The following is a 24,224-nucleotide window of genomic DNA, read 5'->3' as shown; positions in this document are numbered from 1 at the left end:
ATTCCAGCATTGCGTGTTCCCATAAGCCAATGGGTGCGTCACATGTGACCTCACCAAAAGCATTTAAATGGTTTCACATGTTTTTTAGGCACATCAGAATAAAATAATTTGGTTTTTTCCTTCATTTTCAATGCCGTCTGGGTAAATATGCTATCTCTACTTTGTATGCTTTATTCACATTATTTAAATTTTTTTTTTCGTAAAGCCAAATTCATATTACAATGCCACAACTATAGAAATTGCTATTTTTTTATTTTGATGATGGCCTTTGGCTGAATTTCATATTTTTACAAGCTGTTTATGTAGAATATGATGTAAATCCATAAAGTATTAGATATATTTCTACAGCTAACAGGTTACTGCAACTTCAAATGTGTAGCATTTTAAATTGGCAAATTTTCTTGAAGACAGTGAATGACATCTTCCTAAATCCAACTGCTACTAACAGACAAATTCAGGTAATTATAGTATAATCAGCTTTAGTCTACAAATCCTAGCATGGCAATATATAAAAATAGTATGCAGTTGTATTTGCATACCTATCCAGCAGTCAGAGAATAGCCTCTGATCTTCGTGCCAGCAGATAATAATTTTGGCCTGCCTAAGTCTATTATGGAAGTGATTAGTATGCAAGGGAAGGCGGACAGATACATGTACTTATCTTATTTTCAGTCCTCCTCATTGCAACAAAATAATTAGTTCAACGTCGGCAGTTAGCTGCAGGGAAAAAATAAACCATTACTTTGGAACACAACTTCCTCTTAGCATTTTGACAGGGTTAACTAGTAATAAGACCCCTGTTCTTCCACTTTGGGAAAGAAATGCCATGTCAATAGCCTTACTTTTTTAATGATTTCGAAAGTAAATTTTAAGTGCAAAAATATTCATACTCTATAACCCAGACAAATGCAAGGGCTTAAACAAATACCATATTTATTGGCAGATGAAAGTGTGCCAGTCATTTTTCTTTTGCCAGTAACATCTTTTTGTTTGTTGTGGTTTGGTCTGGCATTGATATTTACATGGACACATTTAGCTCTACAGTGTATTTTATTCCAACTTTCCAATGTAGTTCATGATCATTCCGTCTCCAGCTAAAACAACAAAGATGGTGATGTTAGCTGCAAGGGGCCAACTGAACTTCTTATATTGATCATTAGATTGGGTGGCACAGATAGAAGTATCTAGAAGTCATTCACTATTACTTTAGGAAACTGTCTTTTGTATGTATGTTTTATTTCTCTACCAACATGAAGAACTTGTAGTTTAAGGGTAAGGTTTATGCAGGCCCCATATACCTACTAGGGAAAGTTAACTCTTCTGTTCGGAGCAATGGATATGACCCAGACCAAACTTTTACTTAAAGTGAAACATATACATTTAAAATACATGCACCAAGAAGACCCACTGTGAATGTTTGGTGAACATTTTTAAATGTATGATTTCACTCCTTATTTAAGTAAGACTGAGTACATCATGTGGATTTGTTTTATGCCTCCTATTTTACGTTCACTTTTTTTCTTTCTAATTGGTAACAAAAATCCTATTGGAACGGCTCATACATATGACCATTTCTAAGCATGTAGCTGTTGCTTCTGAAAGCATAGCACAGTGAACTGTAATGGTCAGCAGCCTCTTGAAGGTACTTTGGAACAGATGAAAGGACATGTTCAAAAGTTATTTTATGAGCTTGATGGGACCTTGGACCTAAAGCATTGTTTTTATGAATACTGGAGCTATTTCAGCATATCTCTGCTAGATAGAGTTCACAACTTAATGTATCATACTAGAGACAAGGTTACAGGATGCAGAAGGATCCAGGGGAACAAGATGGAGGCATCCGTTTCGTGGAGTAAGAAACTGCACTGTAAGAATAAAAGATTATAGTCTAAAACCAAACACAGATGACAGAAACATGAAACTGTCAGGAAAATGCTACAGATTGAATGTATTTTGTATAATATAAAGTTTTGTGTGAAGTTAGCAAGACATTATAGAAACACATTTAATCAGATTTAATATATTTTATTAGCAGCTATTCATAAATGCAGCAAGCAAAATGTTGAAAACAGTTAAACAAGACATTGTGCAATGTAACATCTTAATATGGTTGTACACCTTACATATACAATATAGATTATTGTTCTTTTTCACCTTTTTGTATGCATATAAGATTTTAGGTGGCTTGTGTGCAAGAAGTAACTGACTTGATCAATATCAGCTATGCTCTGATGATGGAAAAACAAGAATCTTTCGTTTATAGTGTTTTTGAACACAAAAGGGCCACATCATTGGAGTCTTTGCACAATCCCTCATGCATCAAAAAGAAACATCTGGTTTGCCAACTGGTAAATTCCTAAAACAATGCTGGGAACAGAGATGAAAATAAAAACTTAAACTCTTCCTGGAGTGTAGCCAGGGGCCTGGTTCATATAGATAAATTGGATTGACTAGATGTCATGGTCATCTGAAAATTAGCTTTCAACCCTTGTCACATTGGATAGCCGGTAACTTTTTCATAGCTTGAAATGTAAAAAAAATATCATATCAGTTTGTGTTTACTGTTAAAGTGTATCTAAAGTCAAAGCTTTTTTATTTCAAATATAGTAAAATAGAAATAAAACCCTTTTTGACAGGTGAGAGGATATTTTTCCTGTGTGAGGGAAATCTTCTCTGGGACATTTGTCATAGGAACAAAAGTCCATATTGCAAAATTTTTCCACTATCTCTGTTCTGGTGGCTACTCAAAAGTTTGTATTTATCCACACTTTCTTTCCTAGTAATTTTGTTGATCAGAACAAAATAGTAAATCTCCCTAACACAAGGACAACAATAAAACCTGACAAATGTTCTAACCCCAATCCACTCTATGGGAAAATAAAAAGGTTTTGATTTAATTTATACTTTAAATATTTGAACAGACAAGGCTATACCTCCATTGCCAGCATTACCATCCTAACCTAGTCCCATTCCTGGTATGGGTCTTCAGCTATCTTGATTGACTGGACCAGAATGATGCAAATCCTGAGCATGTATATACTTTATTCATTACAAATTGAATGGATTATTTAAATGTGTCCTCATATTAAATGCAAAAGAAATTATTACAAAGGTTGGCCAATCAGACTGTGGAGATTGTATAGTATAAAGCACATTCTAAACCTTTTATCCTCACCTCCTGTATCACTGTCTGTTTTAGTCTGTCATTTGCAACCCCTATTTAATGTACAGTGCTGCGTAATATGTTGGCGCTATATAAATCCTGTTTATTAGAAAATAATAATAATAATAATTTGTTCGACATACCACACAAACCATAAAATGAAAGAAAAAAACACAGACATATTACCTTTATTGAAGACGTATCCTCCACCCTTCCATTTTTAAAGAAAGGTGTTTATTTATGTAAAGTTAAGATGAAGATACAGTCCAGATAACTTTATGCTAGTTTTTTTTCTCATTACCACCATACATAGAGACCACTTAAAAGTAAGGCTTTTTATTTTGTGTATAGGAAGCCATTGTTTACACAGAAATGTTCCAGAGGAGGGGTATCAATCACACAAAACATGACTAGTTGTTGACAGTTTTCAAATAGGTTGACTTTTTCCAGCTTTTATTTTCTAGCAGTGTTATTAGTGACCTATCAAAAGCTTCACTGAATTGCCTGTGGGCTTCACATGTTAATTATTCCCCTGTAATATTTCTTTTCTTCACCTTCATATTTAAAATGCCTAGGGATTTATTATTAAAGTGGGGGTTTGTTGAACTGGGTAAATTCATATCTGAAGTGTCCATGTGGTCATGGTTTCTAGGCTTATAAAAAGTCCAATAGATTGAAGGTTCAGTATGTATTTAGTGTTACATTTTTGTTAATGTGTAATATTTGTAATGTAATGTGTATATCTTCAGTGGCGCTATACAGAGTACGTTATAGACAATAGTGGGTACCATAAATACATAGTTCACACACCATATAATATAAACATAATGCAATACATAAATACATGCACAGTTTATGTAGAGTATGATAACATCGAGAGGTACAATTAGATTTGCCGTCTCAAATTCACACTCTTTAGGGGAGTGTGGTGGAGACACAAGGTGGGATGATGAAAAATTATAGGAGGCAGCAAGTCCGATAGCACGCTATACTGCAAATGTTTTGTTTTTTTACCTGCCAGGATAGGATCCACTAGATATTTCTGTAACAAAAGACCACACAGATATCCATAATTTGTTTAATGCATGTTTTGTCTTCTTTCTGTAATGGTTGTTATACAAGGCCCATTTAGTGTTCTGCAATTCAACACAAACAGTTCTTTTACAAATAAAGCTGACTGTACAGGACAACAAGATGTAATTATTGTAATATTAGATATATGGAAAAACAGGGTTGCATCAATGCTTTTATAGCTATATTTTATTTTCACAACTGTTTTTCTTTTTTTGTGATCATTGTAGATTATTTGACCATTCCATGGAAGGATTTAAGAACTGGGAATTTATGACCACACATTGCTGGGGAGAAAAGGCTTCAGGAGACTGGATCCTGGAGATTTATGATACCCCTTCACAGCTGAGAAACTATAAGTCACCAGGTATATTTTTCTTGTGCTCATATACATTTTTAACATTGTGCTCTTATACAGACATTACGTACAAATTAAATTCAAATGTTTTCTTTTTTTAGCAATACCGCAAAGTATTAAATAAAAATCCCTGCAGGTTGTAATATTTTGTATAGTGCCTTTCTTCAAATTTAGATTGTTTGGAAGCTATAACTACATAAAGCACTAAAATTCCAAATAGAAAAGGTATAGACACACAATCTAAAGAAAATATGACAGTAGGGTGTAAAAAAGAAACTCAGATTTTAGGAGAAACCTAACAAAGAATTTGTTGAGATAGATATTAACATCAAGATGGTTTTAGAATGTGAAGGAGTTTAAAGGAGCAGTGCTCTTGGGGAACTGATAACCTTGCGCATAGACATGCATTTTAATACATGTTGGTGCTACACACCTTCTGCTTAGGTTATCTAATTGTTCCTTATAGGTGATAAATGCATGTCCAAGCATCAGAAAATCAACGTGACTTTAACACACTGTAGCATATGCACTTGTTTTGCATTGCCATACAATGTGCATTTTTTTTAAGCATGGATCCCAACACATTTTTTTATTTCAGTAATTAAACATGTATTGAAGACAGCCAGGCAACTTGCATTTTCAGAATGAAGTCACTAATGGCAGCCTACATATTTTTATTACATGTTTTACCTAGCAAAGTTTTCAAGAAACAACTTTATTGGAAAACAGTTACATACTTTTGGAAGTTGTTATTAATTTTTCAGAAAAGTTTCCTATCTTGTATGTCAAATCAATGATGACATCTTTGCAGCATATTTTTTTGAGTATTTAGTAACCTTATATATGAGTATCTTGCGGCAGCCAAACTGATTCATCTAAGGTAAAATGAAATGCACAGCTGCACAACTTGGCTACATAAGGTCCACCAATATTACTCATATAAATTCTGAACATGGACAGTATTGTAATAACCTCTGAACCTCTGGTGCATACAGCAATAAACATTACATATTTTCAGTATACTTTATTATTGTATCTACAAACTTAAATTCAACTAGGGAAGATGTTATCTGAAAATAAAATATTTTCAAAAGCATCTGTGCCTCTAATGGAAACAGTTTTGTGTTTGTATATGTACAGTTTGGATAACCCTTGCCCAGGGAAAATGAGGTGGTATGAAAGTTAGTATTTTCTTAATAAACTGTGGTATTTGGTTGTCTGTGCTTCTTGTCATTCGATCTTGTAATAGGTGAATAAATCATTTAAAATTGGAAATAAACATGTCTATTTTAACCCCCTAACCGCTAAGCCCATAATTTCTCGCACTAAATATTTTTGCTCTTTTGGTTAACCCCGTATTTTTTCGCCTACACTAAAATCCCCGTTACAGGTCTACAATTTAAAAAAAAAAAATTCATGAAAACCTGTGATGCTTTTGGAACAGAAATCTAGAAATCAGTGTAACGCTCAGGTGGTTAAGCCTATAATATATTGATTTGAATATACATCTGCATTATGAAGAAATGATTTCATCATCAGGAGAAAATTAATTATTTTTAGATATAGAGAACTATTTTTAAACCAAAAATTGACTTCCAGAATTAAATGATAATTTATGGCTTCAGCTACAGTATGAAATCCAGAAGAGCCTGACCACAGGAAAGTCCCCTTCCTGGATTCTCTATAGAAATAAATGTATTTGTTTTTTTATTTTCATTGTGGTTTTATGAATGCAGTGATAGATGCACATCTAATTTAGCATAGGGCAGATGAAGACAAGATGGTAATCACAGCCGGTATGCCAAATACACTGTTCCTGTTCCCATGCATTTGGAATGGAAAGGCTCATTTTAAATTAAAGACTATATTATTGGAATTTTTGATTATGGTAATGATTATATTTTGTTGTTGTCCTCTAAGCTTAGTTGTAAGGCCATTCTGAAGAAAAAACTGCAGGTACTTTAATAACTTGCCTATATCCTATACAAAGGACTTGGAAGTAGCATCTTTTTCCAAAATCATGATTGTGTTTAAAAATGTCCTATAAAATCAAAGTGTAACTTAGTGATAATTTTCTCAGAGTTTTTAAACTTTAGTCAGAAAAGGTATTTATTTATTTAATGATTCTTGTTTTATTATGCTTTTTATACTAAGATAGAAGGTGAGCAATTTCAGAAGGCTGCCTAATGCCTGGAGCAGGAAACCCTAAAAAATGTTTGAGATTTGAAGAAACCAACCCCTGTAGTAATTTTTTGTGTTCTCCAATTCAGTATTTAAATTATTGTATATAATGTAATGTTTGTCTTAATTCCTAAGATCTAGTGATCCAATTCATAAAGCCAAATCAAACCAAAGGAAAAAAAACTTGGACAAAGCCATTTAGAAAACAGGACAAATATCAAGTTAAAGAAAATAAAGATTTGTTTGGGGAAAGTGGAGGAAGAGAATGAAAGGGTGGAAGGAACTGAAAAGGGAAAGGTAGAGAGACGAGGGACATAGAGGAGGGTTCTTTTTTGCAGTTTTCCTTAATGGGAAGCAACAAGAACCCCTTTCATGTAGATCAGCCTCCTAAAATAAAACCAAACAATTAACTGAAGTAGAAAAGCAAACTATTTGAAAAAGCTGCCAGTGCCAAGAAGGGGTTCTGTAGAGACTCATCTTTGTACGGAATCACTTTTCACTATCCTGTGCAGTCTTTCTACATTCTGGCTTTCCAAGTCTTAGTTAATTGGGAAACTGCACTGTGTAGCCTGTAGTCTATGTCTGTTCTCCTTCAGGGGACTGCAGTCACATTCACAGGTGGGAAAAGAGGGTGGGGGTACAGCACAAATGTAGCATGATTGGCAGAGGATGGTGAAACAGGCACATCTTAAGCTACGTACACACTTCCAATTATTATCGTTTGTAAACGAACGACGAATGATCCTGCATGATATCTGCGAACGATCGTATAGCACCGATCCTGTACATACAGATAACGACACGATCGTTCAAAGATATTGTACACACGTATATATACACACAGTATATACGAATATATATTAGATATTGTACACACGTATATATACACACAGTATATATTGTACACACGTATATATACACATAGTATATATGAATATATATATATATATATATATATATATATATATATATATACATATACATACACTCAAATACACAATACAGCCTGTATCGATCAAATGTTCGTTCATCGCGCATGCTCAGAACATGGACGATCAATGAACGACCGTACACACGATAGATGGTCAACGATCGTCGTCCAATCCGATCCGCCGGTCCGGTCGTTCATTTCCAACGACTATCCTCGTTCGTTGGCGTCGTTGGTTACTTTTTTTACAAACGATTTTTGGTCAATCGGTCGTTCGTGCATCGTTCATTTCCAACGATAAAAATTGGACGTGTGTACGCAGCTTTAGAGTTTCTGCCCAATCATACTGGCTGGAAGCAGTCAGGGAACTTTCTGGTATGGGAGAAGCTTGTGGGACCAAGCTTGTGGCTCATCATAATAAATAAAAGTGCAGAGAAGCGGAGAGAATTTATAGTGTTTAGTGCAGGAAAATTATTTAAACGTAGATGACCAATAAAAGAGAAGAAAAGTCATCACATGTTTGGTGGGATAATGGGCAAAGCATATGAGGGATATACCTGAAATAAAAAAGAGCATTTGACATGGATGTAAATGCTTGATCTGGGTTCCATTTTTTAATTTATTCTCCATCCAATTCAAAATACGTTCTCATGAATATGGCGATGTATAGGATTACAGACAGTTCAAACTTATTGAAGACTGTAAAAATATTTTTCATAATTGTACGTATTCTTTTTATAAATTTTGTCTCAAGGAAAATTGAAGGAGTGGTCGCTTGTTTTGTATGGCACATCTATTCAGCCATACTCACCCAGGAATGATGTTCCAAAGGTAGAGAGAGTACGAAGCAGTCCTGTTGAGGAACCATCAGAGGAATACAACATTGATGACTACACAGGTGACATAAATGTATAGGGTCTAATCAATCTATGAATTTTGCAGAATTATTTTATTGCAATGCCTAAAGTCTTACATGCCATTAATAAATAAAAAAGTAGTTTGGGTCATTGCTTTCTGGTATTGATGGTTTAGTAATGCATTTTTCATAAACATAGAATTAAGAAGTATTGAATCTATCAGCTCTGTTCAAAGTATCCCAAGGATTCTCAATATCTCTATTCCCAAAGCACCACACTAACCCTTTGAAATCCCAAATCTGAACTCTTTAACATTTATTGATATCCTAAAATAAGCCTTTAACACCCCCATCACTTAAGACTGAAACAATTCCTTACCACCAAATATTACCATGATAATAAATTACAAAATACAGTAATAGTATAATAATTAGAATTCTATAATATTAGGGAACTCAGTAGCTGACCGAAACATAATGTCAGCATCCAGCTGGGTGATTGTAAAGTGTCAGTGTATAGTCTGGGGACTGATAGTGGGGCACAGACTAAATATGTTGACAACACAGTTAATGGCATTACTAATATTGTTTTATCTGTTTCCTTCTTAGGTCCCTGTAATCCAGAATGCAGTGATGTAGGATGTGATGGGCCTGGGCCACATCACTGTAATGACTGTCTACATTATTATTATAAAGCGAAGAACAACACAAGGTTAGATTCTATTATTCTTTACTTTACAATACAGACTAATAGCTATGTCACTAAAGGCACTAATCTAATTGTGTTTTAGAGAATTCAGCAGGAAGTCTATAATTTAGGATAGAAATTGAGCATTGAAAGCAATTTAACCTTCACCTAACTAAGAATGAATCACACATTGCCTGAAAGATAAAGGTTCTTGTGTTTTTTTATTTACTGTAGATTTCTGTGTCATTGGACAAGTGTAATCTGAACATTAATTTACAGACATTGCAATATAAAAAAAAATGTTTTGTTTGTGGTCTTCAAGATAAAGACCACCTGCAACTTTGGATTGGTTGTTAGCTGTTAGCTAGTAAGTGTGGCATCAGACATTTGTATTATTCCATTAAACATGATGTTTTTTTCATAGTACTTGCAGCTATAATGAAAATGTGGCATCTTCAGGTTATAGATTAGCATTAAATTTAGTGAATGCAGAGAAAAATATCTATTCATGTGAAAAAAATATCTATTCATGTGCAAAGAAATCTAAGAGAAAAAAAACAGGATTTGTACGTAATTGGATGGTTGAAGTTAGCAGAAGTCTTCAGACCATTCTCTAAGCTAAGTTAAAAAAATATACACTGTACAATATATATATTTTACATAAAACGTACAATAAATTCTCTGAGAATGTGGTACTGCCTTATTGTAATTTTAGCTAGTAAACTCTACAGCAAAATTACATTTTATTCTGTCCAAATAAACTCCAAATGTAAAGAATTTATATGTGAACCATTATTATTTCAAATGATTGCTTAAAGTGACTATACGACTGTAATGGGACAAAACTTATGTTTTGTCTTGAAATTTTGTATCAGGCTGAGTGAAAAAAGGCAAAACAGAAGGACCTATCATAAACTATTTATGTGCTTTCCTATCTCGAGGTGATTTATCATAGGGCTTGATTATAAAGCTCTAATATTAAAGCTCTCCAAAGGCTGGGGAGGATACGCTTTCATTAGTGAACAAGCAAACCTGCACTGGATCTGGTCCAGGATTGAGAACATTTGCTAACAAATAGCAAATGACTTTTAGGAAATCATTCCAGGTTTGCTGGGTCACCCAAGTTCACTGATTCAAGCGTATCTTCTCCAGCCTTGGAGAGTTTTGATAAATCAGGCTCATATAATTGTGATTGTGCAGGTGGTTAGTCAATATTTGAGGTAGAAAACGTTGGGTAATTAAAAAGTAGACAGGTCATATGGGGCACACTAATTGAACCAAGTTGGTGAGAAAAATGAAAGGTAATACCGGTATAACCAGATGTAGTTGAAGGTACTACCATAAGAGCATATTCTCTGTTGCCTGTGGTTTTGAAAGTTTCAGGCAACATTTAGGGAAAGCGCAGAACCCATACACACTTTGGCCAGAATAAATACATTTTGGAACATTTTAAAAATAAATGTGCATGTCTAAACTAGGACCGAAACAACATTTTCAGTAGCAGAGGTTGTTTCTTGAAACCTAACATCCATCTATAGTGCTAGGATTTTGGGCCCCTTATAGATGACTTACTTAGCTTTCATGGTATTTACAACAAAGCATTTCAGGGATTTTCTCTGTTAAACTTTAGTCATACATTCATAGGCCTTGTAAATTGTGTAGGTATTTGGGTGAACAAAAAGTCAAAATGGTTGATGATTTGTGTAAACTTCTTTAAACTTTAACAATTGTGGAAATTTCACATATTTTCTTATGGAAAGCAAACAAAACCAAATATGTTTTTGTTACTAGTACTGTTCATGTTAAGCAGGTTTACAGGGCCCATCTGTATTTTTCTGTTTTAATTGTGCCAATAATACTTGTTATTGGAGATGGAAGATTGAAGATGATCAGTTTTGCTGTCATCTAAAAAAAGTATTTATTTTATGTTGCTTGAGTTGCGTCAACTAAGTAGCTTATGTTTGCTTACAGGATTTGTGTATCAGAATGTCCCATGAGTCACTTTTCTGCAGACAAGAAGAGATGTAAAAAATGTTATCCAACTTGTGAAACATGTTTAGGAAGTCGCAGCGATCAATGTTCATCATGTAAATCAGGTTACTTCCTAAATGAAGAGACAAACAATTGTGTCACAAGCTGCCCCGATGGGTTCTACTTGAATGACGGTAAGTTTGTGAATATGTCAGCTGATACTGTCTTTATAAATTCACAGGATGCTTTGATAACGTTATCATATGAGCATGTTATCACCTGTTAGCTTCAAAATGTTTCGCTTCTTAAAAAGTCTTCATTAAAACATAGAGAATATAGGGGTATATTTACAACTCTTTTTACCAACAAATCAACCAACTTTTACCCAAAGTTCTTCATTACATTTGTTTTATTTGGAAAATAAGCAACGTTTACTTATTATTCTGAGTACAAACAATGTAAATTATGGCCTCATAGATCATAGACTACATAGTGTACTAAAATAGTACCAGAGTTTTAAAGAATTGCCTAATGAGGGCAGGTGCTTTACATGACAGTGTCTTTCCATTAGAAATACGAAGAGATTATGAAAAAAGTGTTTTTCTATACAGCACTTTGTTAACAACAAAACATTTGGTTGGTATATTTTGCTCTTTTTGTTCCTTGGATCTTAGGCTCTCTAACTTTGTCTTAAATAAGCAGTGTTATTTCTCAGGTTGTATCTCGGGATCTAAATTGCATTTTTTTGTGTTTATCCTTGGCTTGGTCCAATAAACCATTATCTGTGTGTTGATAAAAATAATCCAGTCATAAAATATTGCAAATTGTAATAGTAATAAGAATTTTATGTGTAAAACAGTAATTGTTAAGGTACTCTAAATGTTTGTGTGATTTGCAAATTACACAGATCACTATTTACTTAAATAAAAACCTGTAAATTATGTAATGTATACGGTATACAAGTATGGTGTTATGGTAATTAATGGAATTCGTATATTCATTAGGTTTAGTAACAGGGGCTGCTGCAGGTACCTTTAACATTTTTATAGATATCGTTATTTGGTATCATTTTAAAAAATGAGGCTTTTCTCAGGTGTTAACATGCTTTTACTTTACAGATAAGAACCTTTGTAAGAAATGCTCGGAAAACTGCAAGACCTGCACTTCTGCTGATATCTGTACTGAATGCAAGCATGGCCTAAGGTATGAAATGACTGAATTAGTGTGGTTTGTCATACTGGCCTTACATCAAAGGCATATTAACTAGGAATAGTTTTGAAGGTCCTGGGTGGGCTTGATTCTCTCTTTGATGAACAATTTTGAAGTGAATATAAGAACTCAGTCATGCAGGAGGTGAGAAATTTCTATAGTAACATAAATGCTTAAAGAGACTCTGGGTAGTGATAAAATACTAATGTGATGTGCTGCTGAGTGCATGTTCCCCTACCTCAGATGACTCGTAAGATCTTTTGGCTCAGGCTGCTTTATTAAATGTCATATAGTTTCTGTCAATAAAACATAAATTTCTCATAAACATAAGGTTTTTCCTCTTTTATTCTGCTTTATGCACACAGAGGTTAACACATTTCCACCGCTGGGAAAATGCACATTTTAACAGCGTTATTTTTTTCCCTTTCTTGTCTGCTTTCATAACATGTAACAAATAAGTGTCAGAGGAGACTGTGTTGCATGTGTGTTGTGGTTACAAGAGCCTTGGATTCAGAATGTTCCTTTGTTGTCCTTAGAGCCTTGTGTGCCGTGTTACTGTAGCACATTGCAAAAGCCATACAATCATTCAGTATTACACCCATAGAAAGGTCTGCATTTGATTACGTTATACCACAAGTAACGATTCTCTGATAGTGATAGAAATATGGCCTTGATTTTATTACAAGTTCATAATACATAGCTGTAATGGGATTAGAGAATGTAGTTTAGTCATGTAACCAAGGTAGAGTTGGTAATTCATTTTAGCCTGGAAAATATAAAGTTTTCATAATAAAAAATAATAATACAATAGCCTCCCAGCTGAAGAAACAAAGAAATACAAAAACAAATCGAGGTTTGTGAGTTTAACTGTCACCTACCCACATTTTTGTAGCTGATATATTTAGGCCTGTATGTGCTGCCTAAAAAGTTAAATCACATTCTGGCTTCCTACGTTTCTTGGAGAAATCCCACCTAAAACTTTGTATTTTATCCAAATATTACAACCATTACAAAAGTAAATGATAGTGTCACGCTTCTCCAACAGGCTCTCCGTAATGCTTAATACACCCATTAGGAGGGGAACTGACAGGCATATCATCTTTGGGTAGCCTGCTAAGTATTAAAATCATTTAGCATTAAAGTAGTAAGTTAATTATAATTTTTTGAGCATTTAGTATTTCTGTCTAGCAGTGTCCTCCCAAATATTATGTCTCCTACTAAACATGTCATCTGCCTTTTTTTATTAAATAGTAAATAGAAAAAAAAAGATTTAAACTTCTGTTATTGTCTGGAAATGTTTTACATACCAATCTGAGTCCTTTTAAAGTTTTTTTCATTGCAGTTAATTTGTAAGTTCATTCACTTTCATCAGTGACCCTGGGCAATCCAGTAAACCTGAAATGGATCTGGTCCAGAATTGAAAAAAATCCATTACTTATTTGCTGGATCACCCAGGTTCATCAATTAAACTGGAGAGCTTTATTAAATCAGGCCCTTTTCTATAACAATAGAAAAATACATTATTTTAATATTTTCATTACAATATATAAACCATGGTATATATATAGATCGTATATATATATATATATATATATATATATATATATATATAGTATATAGAACAGATCTTTCAAGGAAACGCGTAGAGAACTTGTTTATATCTTATTCCCTGTATAGGGATACTCTGTAAGGGGAAGATTAATGTTTGTAATTATGTTTTTACTGTGTTTTATGTATTTGGAAAAATCTTTCTTTTTAATATTAATATTAATTAAATGTTTTTTTTTCTAATATTTGTTGTTGCTATTGGCCTATAAAGTCCTGCTGAAAAAATAAGTGTTCTTCACCACACACGTATAAAACAAAATGCCTCCTGAATACTGTAAACTTCAGCTAAACCTTCTGAAAACAAAGATACTCCCACATCACTCTTACAAATCTAAAATAATTGTAAATGTTTATGCCATTTTATGCAATCTGAAGATGAAAGCATGCTATAAAAAACAATAATAAATAATGACTGCATTTAGCTTTACAGGTAGATGCAAAGATTGAGACCTATTATTTAGTTATTATCCAACATGCATGCATGCAGATCTTTTAAGTTTGTTAGCAGTTATCAGTGCGGGTGTAGACAGTTTTTACTATGGTGTAGTTAAATATACGTCAACAAAGGTACACAAAACTAACGAGAGCACCAGCCTAGTGTAGTCATTTTTTTAAATAATTGAAATAAGAGTTTTATTTTATTTACAGTGAATCATGTTGTAGGGAGTGTGTGATCTAGTTAGTTGAGTGTTAGATGGCTCAGGCCATCAGCAGTACACAGACCTCTAGTTAATAGGAACAGTCATGGACCATAATACTATTGCAGCCCTATTTCACTTTAATTTATTTCATTAAAAGTAATTAGTCTATTACACTTGGCCAGTGGGAAACTGGTTCATTCGGTGCATTGGAGTTAAAATCAAACTGTTTTTAGTTTTATTACATTTTGTATTAATTCTAGACTCTGGTTTTCTAGTCCAAGTACAAAGGCTGCTATCACTGACTTGCCTAAATGTGCCTTGCTGTTTCTGATTTCAATATATTGGATAACTATCACAAAACACACTCGCAGTAGGTCCCGATTATCACACTTAAGACTTTAAAGTAACAAGCAGGAAGGACAACTAGACTGTTTTCCTGTTATAAATTTAAGATTGCATATGTAATTATTATGAATCAATACCAATAGTATAATGTAACTCATATATTTAAAAAAAAATCAGCAATGTTATTGTAGAATAGGAAAACATGGCAAAAGGTGGTATAAAAGTGGAAGAGTTGGATATGGATTTTGAAGAAAAAGAGGATTGAGTTTTATGAATATGTCTGCACAACTTTCCATTCATGTTTCCTGTTAATTCATTCAGACTTTTTTCTTTAGCTTACAGGGATCCAAATGTGCAGTCACCTGTGAAAATGGGAAATATTACAGTGGTATCAAGAAAGAATGTGAACCTTGCCACAGATCATGTGCCACCTGCACAGGTATTATACATTTTATTGGGAATCTCCAGGTAAAGTGGCAATTCCCTGCTTGTCTGTAAACCCCCCAGTGTATTATCTCACCAACCACTGTTTTTGTCACTCTATCATGCGCTAGACATCTCTTTATAGAAGGATCTGAAATAAATAGGAAAAGAACAGAAAAAGATATACATGCAATGTTTTGTACAGAAAATGTGTAGTTTGTGTTGCTTGCCAGCCAGCTAATTTGACCATGAAAGCCTTACTATAATGCTCCCCTTCTACCATGATCATGCTAAACACCAATCTCTGTGGCCCTCTAAGCCATGTGTTGAATGTCTAATCCCAGTTTACCACCATGTTAACTTTATTATATGCCACAGTAGCTTTACTATCAACCGCCTGACTTTGGAAGCACAGCTAAGCAACACTAAAAACACTAAAATGAGGCCTCCCTTTACTTGTGGTGGGACCTTAACCAGCACTAAGTGTGTCCATTGGGACTCCCTTATCTTCTCATAAGTGTAAGCAAATATAACCTCCACATTATAATCCAACTAGGCTGAGCCTGCAGAGTTCTTAAACTAACTCTCAACAATTCTAAGTATTTTAATATACAAGGGGGTGCTGAGAAGTTCCTGGCCTTGCCCAGAACTAGGAGAGCCAGATATATGAAATACCACATTTATTCAACATATTTCCCCTTAGACTGATGCACTTGGTACAGCGTAGTTGCAGCTTTTCTAGACCGTTCAAATAAAAGTCCTTTGGTTGGGCCGCAAACCAGCTCTCAGCAGCATATTTGACATCAGAAATGTCCTCAAAACGTTGCCCCTTCAGGTGTTTCTTCAAATTCGGAAACAGATAATAGTTTGAAGGGGCCAGGTCAGGTAAGTAGGGGGGATGGTGGACCAATTGGAAACCCAGGGTGTTCAATTGCGCAGCCACAACGTTGGACGTGTGCGCAGGTGCATTGTCCTTCAAAAAAAGGATCCCTTTGGTCAACTTTCCACGGTGTTTCATCTTAATTGCCTCCTTCAGCTGGTTCAGGAGGTTAGCATAATACAGCCTGGTGATACTAGAGCCCTGAGGTAGGCAGTCCACCAACAGAATACCATCTTTGTCCCAGAAGACAGACACCATGACTTTTTTGGATGATTTCTAGGTTCAGAACTCCTTCGGCCAAGGGGACCCGCTGTGGCGCCATTCCTTTGACTGTTCCTTGGTTTCAAGATCAGAGATGTGGAGCCAGGTTTCATCCTCAGTCACTAACCTAGCCAAAAAGTCCTGTGCAGCTTCAAAAAGGGCCAAAACGGCTTTGGATGCTTCAATTCATCCCTTCTTCTGATAACTGTTCAAACATTTTGGCACCCACTTCTCTGAAAGCTTGCGCATGTCTAGGATAGTGGTGATAACAAACACAACCCGTTCCCGTGAGATGTCAAGTTTCTGGGCTATCTTTTATGTGGATATTCGCCGGTCCTCAATAATCAGCTCATGGACAGCATCGCAGGTTGCCGGGTCAATTGAGGTTGGGGGGCGCCCACTGCGGGGTTTATCTTCAACTGTGAAATGCCCAGTCTTGAAACGAGATATCCAGGTTTTCACAGTGCTGTAGGAAGGACGCTTCTCCCCCAGTGTTTGTGACATCTCAGTGTGAATGTCCTTTGCTGACTTTCCCTGGAGAAACAAAAACTTCATGACAGCCCATAACTCCAACGACGTGAAATTTGCTTGTGCCGCTGCCATCACAGCTTCTCACTAAAAGAAAAAAAAAATTTAAGAATCGCAAAGACCTGATTTTTGCACAATTACATACTAACATATTAGGCTGTCATATGCCCACACACTCATTTTTCTATTTCACCTGGAATGGGGGCAAAGCAAGGAACTTCTCAGCACCCCCTCGTACTACACAAATACTAATTATATACTCTGTGTGGAAATAATATTGTATATTTATATTTATCTAGTACAGTCATTTACCATCTCTCTTTTGACCTATTTTATCAAGGACCTGGAATAGATAACTGTATAAACTGTGCAAAAGAAATGTTATTTGAAGATGGACGCTGTGTTACATCGTGTAGTTCTGAATATTATCTTGCACCATCCAAGGCCAGTGGTTTTAAAATTTGCAAACGGTAAGTTATAATGGCATACAATAGGTGACTGTATCCTATGTGCCTTTTCTCATTATTTGAAAATCTGACAAATATTTGTCTGGCAATAAAGACAGGAAAAAATATGTATTATTATATTTAACTCAGTCCTGGTTTTCTAGAAAGGTGACAGGTATTTCAGTCCAATGCAGTTTAAAAATTACAGAAATTAAAGATCCTTTTGTAAAGCTTTGTGTTTTTGGTCTATAGAGTATTCCTTAATTGCTACAACTGTCTTTCCACTCCTACACATCAGACTCCTGCCAAAATAAACAGGGAACACACTTTTTAATATCCTTACTAGGTAGCAGAGGTGACAGAAGAGTGAGTGATTGTATTGACTGTGATGTGGGATGGAAAGCATGCTGTATTTAGCAGTATAGGCTAGTTTGAGAGGGATGGAGCTGCTGTAATATCAAGTAATAATGGAAAGAATATGACCTTTCTGTTAATTTACATGATGGATTTTTTTTTGTGCATTTTACAGAGAACAGTTTTGAGCAGCCCCTAGAATTAAAGTGCATGCCAGGATAAAATCTTTCAGTTTTGGGGGAGCAAGAATCTTGGGTGAGGGTTTTTTGAACTTTCTATCAAACTGACAATATGAAAAAAGGACATAGGTAAAAATTACTTACACTTACAGCTGGACAGCTTGATCTGTAAATAAAACTGAAAAAAAAAATAATGGTTTTAAAGATATTATGTGACTTCATCATTAATGAACATGATCATATATTAACCTAATTTACTTCTAATTACCCTTTAGGTAGGTGTTTTAAAACCTAATGCCTAGGTATATGGTATAAAGTATAGATCTAGGTTGTGCTTTCAGTAAAGATCACTGAGGCAGACCCTTTAAACCCCCGTTAGTCATATAACCCTTACAGCAAAAGTAATTTCAGGTGTGTTTGGCATGGTCCAGGAATAGTTCAGCAACATTAGCATTTTGTGTAATTGAGGTGTCCTCTAGCAATGACATACTTCCAGTGTTTTGAGCAATGACAGCTGAGGTGTGGTTATTTTTTATTTTAATGAATGGAAAGGGTGCCAATTAAGGTAAATGTCTTCATGTAATGAAACTTTGCAGTTCCCCATCCACATCTCATTTAAAACAGTGAGAGAATGCCACAGTCAATTACATCAAAAAGAAATGCAGAAAATCTTCTTTCATTTACGCCCAATAATGCTTAATACAAACCTTTGCAAGACTTCAGTGCAGAAAGAAAGGACTGATACAGGATTTCACAGCAAAAATGACAGCAGCCATGCTGATCAGAGGATGGATGTGTTATAGGATAAATCTATGCACTATTTCTTTCAAGATGGGATTACTAGAGATTGGATAAGTGGAATTATTATGGAATCCTTCTTGACTAGTCGTAGAAAAATGTCAACAGCCAAGCTGTATTTGATTATACCTAATGGAAACATGTTTCTCCATCATAGAACAGCAATATATGGGCGCATTATAGGAGCACATACACAGCATTCTTGTAGATAGATATACCTTCTCCATGCCCATGCAGTGAAACAACTTATTAGCATTTCACAATTTATGCCACAAACTATGGCTAGCTCACAGTTTAGCAGTGATATTTATCAGTTTGTGATAATATTTTATGTTAAAATGAATACAAAGAAGGAAAGGCCATCATTAATTTTCTTTTTACGTTTTATCATATGTAATAATATATATAATAATATACTTCTAGATTGTAAGCTCTTCGGGGCAGGGTCCTCTCCTCCTGTATCACTGTATTAGTCTGTCATTTGCAACCCCTATTTAATGTACAGCGCTGCGTAATATGTTGGCGCTAAATAAATCCTGTTTATTATTATTATTAATAATAATAATAATAATAATAGGAAGAAGAAGAAGAAGAGATTTAATGTGATTGTTTCTTACCCAAGGCATTACAGTATTAATTAGGACATTCATATATTTGGAGCCTATGAAAACATGTTTGTCACAATATAATTACTACATGCAACGACACATTAAGAAAATATTGTAACTTTCATTTGCACTTTATGCATGCCTTGATGTCAAGGCCCACCATGTGTGCCATTGATGTGTAATTTACATTGACCTTTTTTGATTGTGTATCAACAGTTGTTTTTCAGTAGTGATGTATCTACACTGCAATTAAAAGTCTTTTATGTAAGGTATTACTCGCTTTCCTCATTTATATATAGTAATTTTTACATATGACACTTACTTTGTTTATGTCTCTTAGATGTGACGGCAGCTGCTTAACATGTTCTGGCCCAGGAGAGAGGAACTGTACAAGTTGCCCTGAAGGTTATTTGTTAGAAGACAGTACATGTATGGTGGGAGCAGTCTGTAAAGATGGTGAGTTGAAATCTCTTAGAGCTTTAGTGTCCTATATGAGTGCTCCTTTACTCTACTTCTCAAGGGCCACATACAAGCTTCATTTTGGCATAAGCAGTCATTTTCTAATTCTTTGTAGATCATGGCCATTGAGGATGTATGTTCTATATGGTGCAAGCACAGAAGTGTGCTTTTACAGACACTTAAACATTTACATTATTTAAGTAGAGAAACATACCCATTCTTTTTAGGTGCATCCAATATATTTATTGAACTGGCTGCAGAATCATGGATATCCATCCAAGGAAAAACATGCAGTATTTTCAAGGGAAATGTTCTTTGTTCTAGCTAAATCTTAGGCTATCCTGATAAAGTATTTTGATAAATAATGGCAAGAGTGCCTGATAGTAGAATGAGTGAAGAATTGCTCAGACATGGATTGAAGTCTGCAGTACCTTGTCTCTACTTTGTTTATCTCTAAAACCCAAACCTTTATAACCACATTGCCCTTCAAATATATTGCAATGTCCTGTAACAATTTATTTTTACTGCCACTCGTGACATGCATTGAAAAGAGTGTCAATGTTAATGTAGGTTGTGGGCTCAGTATTACTCAGATTCCAAACTGTGAATTACTGTGAATTGCAAAAACAAGGTTTTCATTGCAAGCAGGATGTTGTATTGAGAATGCTGCGTGTCTATTGTAGTTCTAGGCAGGCAGCACTACAAACATTGTGATTGATATCCTTTCTTCAATGTACCTAGCAATTTTATAATGATTGAACCAACAAAGACTTCGTCACACTGTGCAAACAAAGATTCATTCAAGCACATCTATTACAAACCGCATATTGTGGCCCATTTATCAGCTGAAACATAATGCTGATGTTAATGTTATAGGAAATTCATAAGATATATAACTAGGATTCTTAGAAACTTCTCTTAGGTTAATGAAATAAATAGTAAACAAAAATACTGCACCTGGCTGGATTTTAATTTAAGTGATAGTGATAATAATCCGTTTTGCATTTCCTATGCATTATATATATATATATATAGTTAACAATGTTTGGAAGTTACCATACATGATCTAATGAGAAGGACTTAGATCAGTAAATGATCCTTGGTGATGTATTGTCATCAATTAGAGCATAGCAGCCTCTTGATCTAAAAGCAATAAAATGAAAATGTATCTTTTGTGTAATTAGATCCCCTTCTACCCGGTTTATTTAATTTGACAAATGCTTGGAAACATACTGCAGATTTTCCAATACATAGGCTAGGTATTTGACTATGCATCTATTAATATTTTGACCCGAATATCAGTTTGGTATAAAGAAAATAAATCAGAATATTGCCAATTTTCACTGATCAGATTTTGTACCTGGAGTAGTTTTCCCAGTTTAATACACTGGCATTTCCCTGCCTGCCTGGGCATCTATTATCTGATGCTGGCTGGATTCATTGGGCTGTGTGCTATACCTGTTATTATCCACGTCTGGATTCACTAAGCCATGCACTATACCTGTCGTTCACAGGCTGTCAGTGACGGGTATAGCATATGGTTCAGTGAATTTAGCCGGCAGATGATGACAGGTACAACATACAGCTTGGCATACCCATCTGGTGACCGATGACTGATGTACAACTCAGCGAATTCAGCTAGCGGCCAATGGCAGGCTGAATAAATAAGTCTGTGTGTAGTTCTACAGTACTGTATTATGTGTTCCTGTGTCCAAATTGTACCATAATTCTTAGAAAGAAATGTAAAAATCTGTAAATTGAGGAATTATTGTTTCTCCTACGTTTCCCTCAACATGTATTCACCCCCCTCCCTTTCGTGGCTATATAAAATTTTTCCTATTGCGGGGGGGGGTCTGTTCAGGCCCCCAATACAGGCAAATTCAACCACTACTACCAATAACAGTCTATAAAAGTAGTAAATTTAATGTTAAATTTCACTTTGTAATGAGTCTATGGAGTTATAGAGGTGGAAAAGCACCGATAGTCACATGAGTATCTCTCAAAGCTGTATGTCAATTAGACCATGTGATCAGCCAACTTACCAAGAGCGCAATCGACACCTAAAGAGTTTATTGGATAAAAACAATAGTGGAGTACTAAAGAATGCATTACACACTTTTAAGCTTGCTAAATAAAGCCTTCATGTTTGTCTGCCTGTGAGGGTTCTCATTTATCCAGGGCTTGGTGTATTCAGCAGCAGGTAGTCACATTCCATTATACTTTGTTTGTGATGTTAAAGACATTTATGCTCATCTCAAAAGTCTTTTTTTTCAGTTCTTATGAGTGTTAGAAACATACCATACCCCAGCTTTAGGTGATTTTTAGTTTTACCAATACAATAAAAAGCTGCTTGCTTTTTTTTGTTTGATTCCACTTTTTATTTGTTTACATAGTTTGCCCAAACATCTCTTGTAACGAAGAATGATGAATAAAAAATAATGCAGAGAGAACAAAGTAGAATTACATGTAATTTTGTATAAAATTTATTCCCCCATAAAGCTATACTATATTAATGTGCACTTCAAATTAAAAAATATATAGCCATGCATATTCAGTTTCATTTTTGTAGAAAACAATATTTTGAAGAATAAGAACAGAGATGACTAAAATTTGTACATATTAAATGAAGATTTTATCAAAACAAGCGCTACTGCTGACACAATGCTTTCTCATAGTCTCTGGATAAAACCATTGATCAAGGTTATATGTGTTTGATGTTTGCATACAGAATACTGTATTCATGTGCTTAAAGATTAATGCTTATGTTTGACTCACATCAGTATCTTTTTAGTTTTATCTTTATAAATGTGTATTGATTGGTTTAGAAGTCTTTTTCTCAGCAATGATTTATTTTAACATCTATATTTCACATTTGATTTGCTTGCCTTTTTATCCCAATGACAGATTTTCCTTGAAATGTCTTCAGTTTATTGACAGCCAACAGAAAGACATTTCACAGCATAAGCCTCTTCACACTAGCCGTATTTATAGAGTGTAAAAGTCACATTTGTCTTTCTTTGTAGTGTTAGATGTAATTGTCAGAGTTGTTGGAGCAGAAGCATGAATTCTGCCAGTTTAAGTTACTCATTTAACTCTTAGGATGCCAATGATAATGATGGCATTTTTCTTTTCAGGGATGTGAATCATGACATTTGAAGCAAATTTTAATTGGTGCTCTTGTGCAATATTTTAACTTACTTTTTTTTTACTTTATACTTTAAATATCACAGTTTTACTTTAACTAAACAGTATTTTACACAGTATTCTATAAAATTACGTAATCAGTATGAATATTGTTAAAGGGAATGGGGAAGAAAATGTTAATCTCATGTTGACTATAGAGTCAATCTTGACAAATAAATTGGTACATATCCAATTGCTACAATATCCTGCACTTACCCATGCACACACATTTGCCTCAGCACTTGCCACCATTGTACCAATGCTCACTGCTGCACTTCCTGCAACTGCAGTTATGCACCCTTCTCATTCATTTGTCTTCATATTGAGGCACGCTTCTGCCGACTTACCTATTATTTATATATATATATATATATATATATATATATATATATATATAATTATATAAATTCTACAATAAGTCAATAATAATAAAAAAGTAAACTAGTAATATCCGTCCACTCTAACAAGGATTCATGCCACTGTTACATCACCTTTCGTTTGTCTACATATCTACTTGGCTACAGTGTTCCAGTGTCTTGCATATTATAAATTTGTTATTAACCTACTAAGACATATTAGCAGGACAAGGCTGAAATGCATGAAGTACATTAAAGCTTGTAAAGTAAACGTCAACAGTATAATTATTTTCTGATCACCTAATTTCACTGATGAATAGGTTAAAAAAGAAAAATAAATGGGAACTATATGAAACAAACAAAAGAAAACACACTGTTGTGCAATTTTGCATTTTTCATTTTTATGAATATGATATAAAACAAAAACAGGGCAGTATAAATTATGGCAAATTTACAAAACAAAACCTATTTACAAAACAATTTTTATTTGATTATTTTACCTTATCTAGAGCAGGTTTGGGACAAACGTTCTGAGTGTAATGCAATGTAGAATGTAATGTTTGACATAACTTCTAATGATCCATTGTAAGTTATGAAAAGAGTATCATGGTGGGTGGTTGGATGCTGATTCTTACCAAAGACCCAGTGAAGGGAGGTTTTAATGTTATTCCAGTGTTTTTATAAGTTTTCTTTAGGAACTCTAGTTTCCTTTAACTAGCATACTAGTAGG

At 34.6% G+C, this 24,224-nt stretch overlaps 1 protein-coding gene across 3 annotated transcripts in view; it reads left to right on the top strand.

The window, feature by feature from the left end:
• PCSK5 (proprotein convertase subtilisin/kexin type 5) overlaps window positions 1–24,224 on the top strand; it is a 201,788-nt gene that overhangs the window by 112,367 nt on the left and 65,197 nt on the right. For all 3 annotated transcript variants that reach the window (XM_072404133.1, XM_072404135.1, XM_072404134.1), the window contains exons 13-20: window positions 4,465–4,601; window positions 8,456–8,599; window positions 9,167–9,269; window positions 11,217–11,410; window positions 12,335–12,419; window positions 15,355–15,458; window positions 17,452–17,581; window positions 19,837–19,952. In XM_072404133.1, coding sequence (XP_072260234.1) covers window positions 4,465–4,601; window positions 8,456–8,599; window positions 9,167–9,269; window positions 11,217–11,410; window positions 12,335–12,419; window positions 15,355–15,458; window positions 17,452–17,581; window positions 19,837–19,952 — 1,013 coding nt within the window. The remainder of the gene's footprint in view (window positions 1–4,464; window positions 4,602–8,455; window positions 8,600–9,166; window positions 9,270–11,216; window positions 11,411–12,334; window positions 12,420–15,354; window positions 15,459–17,451; window positions 17,582–19,836; window positions 19,953–24,224) is intronic.

The sequence above is a fragment of the Pyxicephalus adspersus genome, chromosome 3, assembly GCF_032062135.1.
Source record: "Pyxicephalus adspersus chromosome 3, UCB_Pads_2.0, whole genome shotgun sequence".
In the NCBI taxonomy this organism is placed as follows: Eukaryota; Metazoa; Chordata; class Amphibia; order Anura; family Pyxicephalidae; genus Pyxicephalus; species Pyxicephalus adspersus.
The sequence above is the reverse complement of the archived record's forward strand: the minus strand, read 5'-3'. Positions and strand labels throughout refer to the sequence as shown.